The following is an 11,075-nucleotide window of genomic DNA, read 5'->3' as shown; positions in this document are numbered from 1 at the left end:
TATTTGCCCACCTAACCTCATCTCTGTCCATTTTATCCCCTCTTCATTCCAGCTGAAGCACTATGGCTATTTTTTTTTCCCATCAAGCACACCAAGCTTGTTCCCATTTCAGGACATTTGCACTTGCACTTGGAATAGTCTTCCTCCTTACACTTGTGTGGGTGTGTCCTCATCACTCAGGGCTCAGCTCACATGAGAGTTCTTACAGAGTCCTGTGCTAAGCAATCTATTAAATAACTTCTGTCTTTCCCCACCCTCTGTCATTCTCCACCGCAATATTCTATTTTAGTATTTTCAATGCATCATTTATCAGGAACTGAAATCTTATTTATTCATTGACATGTTAATCATCATTCTCCACTGGAATATAAATTATTTTGAAGGCAGAGACTTGGGCTGTCTTATGCTCTGCTGTATTCCCATTATTTGAAACAGTTCCAAATAGTTATCAAGTAGCAGGTACTCGGTAAGTGTTTGTTAACTGATTTATTACCCCATCTTTGTTCTGGGCAGTCACTCTACCTCTTCTGATCTCAGTTCCTTCAATATTAAGATGAGGAAGCTTGAAGAAAAGGATACCTGAAATTCCTTCTGGCTCAGTCTGCAATGACTATGTCTTAAAACCTACAGTAATTACAGGAAAAATCTTGTTGCATCCAAGATTTGTATCTACTGAAGAACATTCTTTTTTTAAAATTAAAAAAAATATTTATTTTGGCTGCGCCTGGTCTTAGTTGTGGCATGTGGGATCTTCGTTGTGGCATGTGGACTTCTTAGTTGTGGCATGTGAACTCTTAGTTACATCATGCATGCGGGATCTAGTTCCCCGAACAGGGATCTAACCCAGGCCCCCTACATTGGGAGCGCAAAGTCTTACCCACTGGACTTCCAGGGAAGTCCCATGAAGAGCATTCATTCATTCATTCATTCATTCAACAAGCTTCTTCTGAGTGCTGACCATAGCCTGGTACTGTTCTAGGCACTGGAGGCCAAGTCATCGCCATCAAGATTATAGCGCTTCAGCCTCAACAAACAGAAAACCTAGAAGATTAATGCTATCCTTGTTCTCCAGCTGATTTTCTACTGATACTTCACTTTCACAACAGTTTTCTCAATTTTGCTTAGTTTATCTACACTGGGCTCCCTTTAAGTTAAAGTTATTATCCCTATTACCATAGTTAATTTCCAAGAATTCTAGGATAAAGTGACATAATTTATGTGGCTATAACTTTAATAACACCATGTAAAACATAGCCATTAAGGCTGCAGATTTTCTGCCAATCTGATTTAGTTGTGTTTTTTTAAATTTAATTTTAATCCAAACTCTTCCATGCTTCCAAATTTAATAGACTTAAACTAAAATTTTGAATTTTATGAATCTAATTTTTTAAAAAAGAGATTAATAAGGAACAAAATTTGTATATATTCAGGTCGAGATGTGCAGAGGACTGCTAATTCTCTTGCCAAAATATGAGCCAGCTGGTTTTAAATTTGAATTAGAATTAGTGTATATGTAGAGCCAATCATTAATCAAATGTCTAGAATGAAAATAAATCACTTTCAAAAATGTAGAGAATGAAAAATGATTAAGAAAAGAAAAGCAAATTGTTATATATTGTGCTAACTGTCATTTGTTGGCACAGGCTACAAATCACTCATAGAAAGCAATGTCTACTTATATTTGCTTTAATCAATTATATAAAGAGATATAGTATAGCTATATAATGTTTTAATCTTGCATACAAGCACTATATTTAAAGCACTGTATATTGGTCAAAATGCTTTTGGTTGGGAAGGAAGACAGAAATCCAATTCAAACTTACTTAAACAAAAATGGGGAATATTTATTGTTTCATGTAACTGGGGAAGCCAGAACTCAACTAATGGAATGTTATCAGAGAATTCTTCTCTTTCAATCAGGGGCTCTCCTGGTGAACTAATGTTCACTAGCAGCTCAGGATTCATATCCTACCAGTTTATCAACCCAAGGGGGAGAACCGGTTCTTTTTCGATAGCTACAATAGAGAAATCCTGGGCAAGTTCTGACTGGCCCAGTTTGGAAACAAACTAACAAAATGTATTTCAAAGGTCCTCACACTCCTAGATTACTCTTTTTCTCCTTCAAAACTATTATTCTTGCAGTGAGCTGATCTTAGCTAAATTTTAGGAGAATGTAATCTGATTAAATTGATTCACCTTAAGGTATTTATCATTTGCAACTTATCAATAAATGAACTGATAATTGGTACAATGTCAAAATAAGAAAAGGACTTAAGGCAGTGTGGATAAAGACAGTTTTAATCAGGTTCACTAAATCATGCCAATATAGAAGGATACATTCTTTAATACACAAGGCATAGAAATCTGGACATCTCTGCCCTTCTCCTCACACTATTTGTGAGTGCAAATATTTGGCGGTGTATTGGGAAGATGCTGTGAGAGTGGTCTGTCCTTGGTTCGGGCAATAAGAGATACATGGTAGAGAACAGAAAAGAAATAATAAAACTAAGTCAGCTTGCATTTTTTTTATCATCATGTACAGAAATTCTAAACAATATCAGTGATATAATATCCATCCCCACCTTGATGGACCAGTCCCACTGTTCCTGCATCCCCCTGGGGTTCCTTGCCAATACTTCCTCCCATGTCCCCATTCAATCATGCCAGAATAGAAGTCAGAGCCCTGGCATATTACTTTTCACAACTATTGATACATGACTAGGGGAATTAACGTATTGGTGACTTGCATTGTAAAGAAAAGAGTGAACTGCGACTGCAAGAGGAAATATTCAAGAGACAGTGCTTTACAAAATGGATTATAATTAATGTCAAACTGTGTTATAAGCAGTAAGTATAATCTTGAAATAGAAAATAATTGAATTAACCTCCCAAATGAATTCGACAGGAAAAGTCCATTCTGGAAGAACAATTCATTTGTCAGCTGAGCAAAAGAAGCTTATAAGGAATAGCTGAATAATGCCAAATGTCTGTTAAACTAATTTAAAGGCAAGCATATGAATTTGATTTGGATCAGAGTGTCTGTCTTCCTCGCCATGTAGCCCTGGCCCGGGAGGGAGTATCATTGCTGGTCCAGCAGGTGGCACTCTTTTCTTTGTGCACTGGTACTAAACTAACAACTAACTTGTCCAAGTACAAGGTAGTTTAGAGTCCTGCCTTCAGAAGAACGCTATAATCTGTTTATCTATGGCAATAATATGGTTATAGATTTCACAAGGGCAATTATGCTGGTCTGGTCTTTGTCAAATTGTTTTCTTAAATGAAAGACTTGTTTTATTATGGTACACGGACTGGGACTGATGTGAGGGGGTGCATGTAGTGGGCAACCACTGCCCTGATTAGCATCAGATGTCCATCCCGATGGCTGTGAATGTGCCAAAGGTGCCACCGCTCTGCATCATGGTTTTCCTGACACCGCCCATCAAACCCCGACCCCGTATTCCGATCCTGAGACGGGAAAAGTTGCTGAAGAGCGCCCCCGCCGCCATGCCCGCGGTGCAACCATCACAAAACCCACCTTCACGAGGTGGAAGCAGCTTGGCTGGAACGGTGCGTAGGGACTCAAGGCCACCAGCATCTCGCTTGTGGCCTTGGTCACTTTTGGTCTTTGTCAGATTTGAAGATTGGTCCATACACATCTAACTGCCCCATTGGGTCTAGAGTTTGTCATCCTTAGTTTTAAGCCTTTATCGGTTTCTGTTAAAATACTTTGACTTTTTCTCTATGTCTAAGGTCTTGCACAAAGCTGGAGGTCTACGTAAAATTGTGATGATTCATATTTGAAATGCAGGTTGAGCAAAAGTGATGTTTCTCAATTAAAAAAAATATTTTTCTAATAAAAATTCCACACATCCTTGGAGCTTCTGAAACTTCCCAAGAATCACTGATGATAAGAAGTTGGATTCCATCTTCTACATATTCTTTCTAGAAAAGATTTTATCCAGTTAATTTTCTACAGTTTGTATTATGAAAACAGGTTTTTGTGTCTTTCAAATATACAATTAAAACATAATGGGCACATTTTTTCCCTTTCAAAATTGATCCTAATGTCATGCCTCCTGGAAAGTGTGATTTGCTGGTCACAAATTAAAGGTACTATAATAAGCACAAGAATAAAAAGAACTAACATTGATATGTTAATAAAAGCAATTAATAACCAAACAGTAAAACACCCTTTCATTTATTACCTCTTACCATGCTAGCATCATTTAGAGAGTGCTAAATATGTGCTAGACATATTCATATGTAATAAGTGCATTACATATATGATCTCATTTAATTTTCAGATACCCAATTTGAAGAAAAGAAACATAAAGCTTACATACTTTATTTCCCCAAGTCATGTGGCAAGTCAGTATCAGAATGAGGATTTCTAAAGCTTATACCTCTGAAAAAGACAGAACATATTAGAGTATTGCAACAGTCTTGTTAGTAAGTGAAGGAGCTTCATTTAAAAAAAAAAAAAACAGTTCATAAAATGACTTTCAATAGTTAACCCTATTTTGTACAACAACCTATAACAGATATTGTTAAGATTGGGCCTTCTTTATAAATTGTACAAAGAGGAGAGGGAAAGAGAGTGTTAAGCAAAGATGGGAGAGGGTCAGAGACAAATTAAATTGATTTTACAATTTGCCTATGTTTAGCACAATCTTCAAAGAAGATTATTCAATAAAGAACATAAGGAAATATGTTTTAATAAGCCAAATGTGTTAATTTGCAGTGTGTGTTAAACACGTAAATGTCTTTAATATATATAAAGCTCTTACAAATCAATAAGAATAAGAAATCAATAGGAAAATGTAAAAGTATAACAATAGCCAATTCAGAAAGGAACACATATGGCCAGAAAATCCATGGAAAATATAATTAACCTTCTCGTTAAGAATTTCAAAATTAAACAATAGAACGTTATACCAATTTCAACTCCCCAAATTGCCAAATATTAAAAGGAATAATGAAAATAACAATAATAAATAAAAGATATGCCAATGTCCAGTGTGATTGAGGAGTAGGGAAATAGGTATGTATCCATTGCTAGTAGATAGGTGAATTAATTTACATTTATACAATGAACTATCATGGACCTATATCTAAATATTTAGATGGAAATATTCCAGATGAAAAATTATAATACAGATTACAGAATACATATAGAACATCATTTCATTTTGATAAATAAGTAATTATAAATAAATATCTGTATAGTTATAAATTATAATTGCATATACATTTGTATGTAAATTTGTAGGAATCTACATCAAACTGGGGTTATCTAAAGATACTGATGTTGGGATTTGGGTGAATTTTCCAGCTTTTTTCTTTTTGTTTATCGGTAGTGTCTAATTTTTCTATAGTAAAACCTGGTTACTTAGGTAAATAAACAAAAGCAAGATTCAAAATAAAAGAAGCAGTATCGTGGTTAAGAGGATGAACTCTGGAGTCAGATAAGCCCAGGTGATGGGTGACCTCGATAAATTCCTTAAACTTCTTAATCTTGGTTTCCTCACCTGTAAAATGGTGATAATAATAGTGCCTACCTCAATGGGTTTTTGTGAAGATTAAATTAGACAGCTGATGTGACCTACTGTTTGTACTTACCAGTCAATCAAGTAATTACAGAATTTATACTCCGATATTACAGGGCAGTACAAGGTACTTGGGGAAATGCACAGTTTGAGATTGTCCCTGCTCTGTAGGCAGTTAAATTCCCAAATAGACAGATGTCACTAACTCAAATGAGAACATGGCAAACGAGGGGTTCAAAGTTCTATGACATGCAAGGGAATCCAAAACACAGTCACATTTTCAATGTGCTAAATGTCTATTAAGCTAATTTGTTCCTTTAAAAAAAGGTAATTTAAATGGGCGAATTATATATCAAGATGTTAAAAAAAGGTAATCATTTTAGTATGTGAAACTCACCTGAAAGAAATGGTCTCAAGAGTATTTTAAGACCAAAAACACTGATGCAATACGAAAACTAACATTGCAAAGGAAATTTTCTAAACTAGCTGATTTGAATCATATGAAGTTGAATCTGGTTCATAAAGTTATTGAACTGCTTGGAGACTCATTTTAGTGTGTGATTAATAAAATGATTCCCACATAGGATTTGCAAATATTAAATACTATGACTAAAATAATGAATTCCTTAATTTTTCCTTTAAACCGATTGGGGAAAAAGAGCTTTATTTGGGGAAAAAAGGGAGCAGAAGTTCTTGCTTAATGTAACATCAATGATTTTCAAGGTCCAATTAAAATACACTTTCTCTAGAAAATTGCCTCTTTGACCACTCTGTCCTTACTGATAATAACAATCCTAGTTTCCATTTACTGAACACTTATTATGTTCCTCGGAATATGTTAAGTGCTTCACAGACCCAATCAAATTTAATTTTGACTATACTATGAGGTAAGTGTTATTAGCTCCATTTAACAGATAACGAGACTAAAAGGGTAAGTTAAGAAACTTGACCAGGTCACACGGCTATTAAGTTATCTATCAGGTTAGGATTCCAAGCTGGAACTGTCTGGTTACAAAGCTTGTTAATAACTACACCATACAAAGTCCTTCCTTGTACCTTGTTCATTCTGTGAATGCTACAAATGAGCAAAGAATGATAGACCAGTATAATCAGTCTTTTCTCAGTGTATTCCCAAGTAAGAGGCGACAAGCTAAAACTATACTCTGGCAGGAGATCCAAACTAGTTTTCTTTAATAACAATAACAGTATTCTGAGGCATAATTATAGCAATTTATATAATGAAAGGAATTGCTACTCTGAGAAAATATACTTAATAAAGCCAACTAGAATATTGAGAAAAGAGTTGAACATTGAATTGTTTAAATCATTGAATAGTTATCTGGAAATGCTCTTTATTCATTGAGATCACAGCTTTCATTGACTGCAGATTCTTACATTTTACATTTCACGCATTCACTTATTCAGTAGCTATCCACTGAGCACCTACTATGTGCTAGCTGTTGTTCTAGGCATTTAAGATATATCAGAGAACATAAAAATCCCTGCCCTTAAAGAATAATAATAATAATAATAATAAAGAAAACAAATAATTTTTTTAAAACCCCAAGAAACAACAGTATCTACAAAGACAATCCCTGACCTCATGGAGTTTCCATCTCAGTGGGGAGAGACAGACAATGAAATATATGTCAGATGATGCTAGGTGATATGAATAGAAATAAGAAAGGGTAAGAGGCAGAGAGATGAAGGCTGGTGTTTAAACAGGGGGTTAAGAAAAGCCTCTCTGAGGTGTTAGCATTTAAGTAGAGCTATGAATGAAGTGAGAGAGTTGAAGCCAGGTGAATTACCTGAGGGAAGAGAAATCTAGGTGAAGAAAGAGCATGTGCAAAAAAGGCCCTGAGCTTGGTGTGTCCTAGAAGAGGCAAAAAGGCCAGTAGGGCTGGAATAGAGAGAGCAAGGGGGAGGGAGAGTGTGTGGTAGATGAGGGCAGAGAAGAAGTCCTGCCAAGTGTCTGTGATAGACTTTGTGGCATTTTCTCTGAAGGAGGGAGACCAGTTAGGAGGCTATTGTAATCATCCAGGTGAGACATGATGGAGTTGATAGCAGTGGAGGGGTTGAGAAATGGTTGGATATTGGATGTATTTTGAAAGTAGATTTGAAAGGATTTCCTGATGGATTGGAACGTAAGGTGTGAGAGTCTGGGTGGGAAGTATGAGAAATCTTTGTGCTAAAATGCTAGATAATTAACCTTGGAGGGAAAAGCCTTCAAAGTCCTCCACAGGCCTGGTTCTTGTGTGAACAGACCATTTGACCTTGGAGGTTAAGTCAACAGGAATCACTAAAATCTGACTGCTAAGAATAGGAAGAAATGAGTGGTGACCCTTCTACCAAGCTGGTTCTTGTTTGGGAGAAGCTGCCAAGCTAAACAGTGGTTGTGGGAAAAGAACAAGTGCCCTTTCTGATGAACTATTTCTAGTTTGAGGAGGGGAGGAACCGAACCTAAAGATGTTAAGAGCAGACTCTGATCAAGGCCCAGCCTTCGGTTCTCCCTAGCTTTTTCTATTTCTCTCTTTTTTTCCCTTCATCCCCCACTCCCTCCTTGGTCCAACTTCTTGGTTGCAGGAAGGGACAGTTTACCACTGGTTAAACGAGTTCTTAGGTTATGCTTGAGAAGAACTGTTGCTTCCGTACCGGAGAGGAGGGCGTGCAAAGCAAGGAGCTCTGGAAAAGCAAGGAGCTCTGGAACTCTACCTCGTGAGATGTTCGGGGGAAGGTTCCAGCTCACAGAGGTTTCCAGTCACTCGGGAAATTGTCCTCTTACCCCAAGGTGAAAATAAGAAGCCAGCGAAGAGAAGAAGCGCGAAGTAGTCCTTTCAGACCAGACATCCCCTCGGAGCTCCCCAGTGAAACGAAGGCGGGAAGACAGCCCCGGGCCAGCCCACAGATCCTCAGAGGGCGCGGACCCGGAGGAGGCGCCCCAGAAGGCCGCGCCTCTTGGAGGAAGTTTGCCCTTTAATTGCAGAGCTCAGATCTCCGTCGCACAAACTTCCAGGAGCGGGCAGCGGGCGCCGACGGGAGTGTCAGTCCCTCCCGCCCGGGGACTGGGTCGGGCAGCCGCGGCGTTCAGCGTTCTCCAGCACCGTCGCCATGGGCGGCTCGGCCTCCAGTCAGCTGGACGAGGGCAAGTGCGCCTACATCCGAGGTACGCCCGCCGGGGGCTTCCCGAGAGCGCGACGCCCGTCCGCCCGGAGCCTTGCGCCAGTCTGGGCCCCCGGGCACTGGCCCCAGAGGGGGCGCCCCGAGCGGCGTCCGCAGCGCCCCTTCCTAACACGGCCCGCTCTCCACCGGCGGGCGCGGGGATGACAGGGGCGCACGGGACGCTCAGCCGGGGTTCCCGCAACCGGACGGCAGCTCGGCCCGCGCGCCCTGGCCCGGGTGGGGTGCGGGGCAGCCAGGGCGAAGGGGCTGGGGGTGCTTAGGGAAGCGCCGCCGGGCGGTTGGGAGACGCAGGTGCAGGTTGCGGAGGGGAGGACCACCCAGCTGCCTCCACTTGGGCCGCCTCGGTGTCTGTTCTCCACACCCCGCCCCCGGCCCAGCAATACCTCGCCGTCCTGTACCTGGCATTGGACTCAGTTCTGAGCTCTTTCTGAACTTGCCGCAGAGAGAACAGTGGGGATGTCCCCTCGCTTCTAGAGATTCCCCTGGGGATTCCCGGCATTTAAGGCAGAATTTCCCTGGCCTGGTTTTGTAAGACGCAGCGTCGGCCACAGCTTTACTTGAGCTTCATAATGTCACTTGTGGGATGATTTCATCAGAGGCAGAAAGGACAATGTCATCAGGCTCCCAGGTTGCGCGGTTCCCTTCCCTTCCCTTCCCTGGGGTGGGAGGTTGGGGGAAACAGAAAGAGGAACACTGGCATATTGGGTAACAGTTGCTAAAGTTGTTGATGGGGAGAAACTCATTCGAGAGCCTTTCTGGGATATAGTGATACAGTTAAGAGTGTGAGGCAGAAGAAAACAAAACCCAAACTGAGCTGAAACTGCAGGAAATCATGATTTTTTATCTCCTGGATGTAACTGGCCTCTTTCTCTTCCCTCCCCCGCAAACCTTGCCGACAACCACTACCTAACAGTTGGTTATCTTGTGAATTTAGTGTTTTTCTGGCTTTAGAAATACCTTCTAAACTAGGTATATTATATTCTAGGTTTTACCCTAATTCTGAAAAAAAAAAAGAAAAAGTTCTTTCTGGCCCCTGAACCATTTCCTAAGAGGAAAGCATTTATTTAGTGTCCTTATTCCAAATTTGCTTTCAGTCACCACAACATTTAAAACCATTTAATAAGGATCTCAAATTAGGGCACTTGAGAGCAATTTAACTGATTTTCCAGACTTCTGCTCTGGTGCTTTGAGAGGTAGAAGATCATCAACAACCCCTACTGTCAGGGAATAAAACTTGGTCAAGTATCCCTTTGCTGTTGTTTATTTAAAATGGGGACAAGATGGATGATTTATTTATATTAGAAAAAGAGCTAAACCAAGTCTGCCTTAATCTTACAAATTTGGCTACATGCTTGTTATTTACACCAATGTGCAGGGGACTGAAAGAACAATGTCCTAGAACATTGTGAGAGGGGCTTGCATTTACTTATTAGCAAAATATGTTTATGGCATTTATTTTATAAAACTTTGTTTCACTGAAAAGCATAGAAACACATCAAGTTGCAGCATGGCCTCTATGGTAATCAGTGGAAGTCCCGCAATGTGAGGGGGTTAACTTGCTTGAAGAAGACTTCATGGTTATCATGGATGTTGCTGCTGACACAAGCATTGTTCTCATGTGATAAGAAAATGCGTTACCTTCTTCATTCTGAAATTAAATTATGACATACAAAAATATGAGCTAGCTAGTACACAGGAAGGACTTGTAATAAATGCGTTCCGAATGCATAAAACTATAAGCAGATTGTGTGACAGTCATTATATCCTTTAGTCTTGTTCAGTTATATCCTCTTATTATTTGTTTGCGAGGGCACTTTCAAGGTATGTAGGGGTGGAGGGAAGAGAAGAGTTAAAGTTAGAATACCTCCAGAGAAAATGAGAAGTTGCCTCATTTGAGAAGACTAGTCTTGCCAAAAAGAGAAAAGAGCACTGGAAAAATGCATGGTGTTGTGAATTGTTAGTGCATGAGCAAAAGAAGTTCATGAGGCTGTGATTTCCTGACGGTTATGAAGACCCAGATCCCTGAAAAAAACCATAACCCTGTCTTCACTGCTTTGCCCATCCGTTAGCCCACAAATATTCTCAAGCTTTGATTTAATTGTAAGCAGAACAATTGAAAGTATAACAGTAAAGTTTAAGCACGATTTTATGACCTTTCTCATAAAGTAGCCGCCAGTGAAATATTATAGATTTGAAAGCTCCTGTAGCTGAGAAAATAACTTTCTTTCAAGCTTTATAAACTTTGCCAACATGGAGAATAACTAGTCATTTGGAGTGAGTTTTGCTAACTTAATCTTGTACGTGTTATGAGCAGCTGTGTTTCTAGCAGGCTAATGATTCTGTATCAGC

The 11,075-nt window shown here is 39.6% G+C and overlaps 1 protein-coding gene and 1 pseudogene across 1 annotated transcript in view; one reads left to right on the top strand and one right to left on the bottom strand.

The window, feature by feature from the left end:
- Positions 1–3,180: 3,180 nt before the first annotated feature.
- LOC131742617 (reactive oxygen species modulator 1 pseudogene) lies at positions 3,181–3,732 on the bottom strand (annotated as a pseudogene).
- Positions 3,733–7,975: 4,243 nt separating this feature from the next.
- NIBAN1 (niban apoptosis regulator 1) overlaps positions 7,976–11,075 on the top strand; it is a 171,590-nt gene continuing 168,490 nt past the window's right edge. Inside the window, exon 1 of the mRNA XM_059040608.2 lies at positions 7,976–8,709. Coding sequence (XP_058896591.1) covers positions 8,655–8,709 — 55 coding nt within the window. The 5' untranslated portion in view covers positions 7,976–8,654. The remainder of the gene's footprint in view (positions 8,710–11,075) is intronic.

Source organism: Kogia breviceps, chromosome 1 (genome assembly GCF_026419965.1).
Source record: "Kogia breviceps isolate mKogBre1 chromosome 1, mKogBre1 haplotype 1, whole genome shotgun sequence".
Lineage (NCBI taxonomy): Eukaryota > Metazoa > Chordata > Mammalia > Artiodactyla > Physeteridae > Kogia > Kogia breviceps.
The sequence above is the reverse complement of the archived record's forward strand: the minus strand, read 5'-3'. Positions and strand labels throughout refer to the sequence as shown.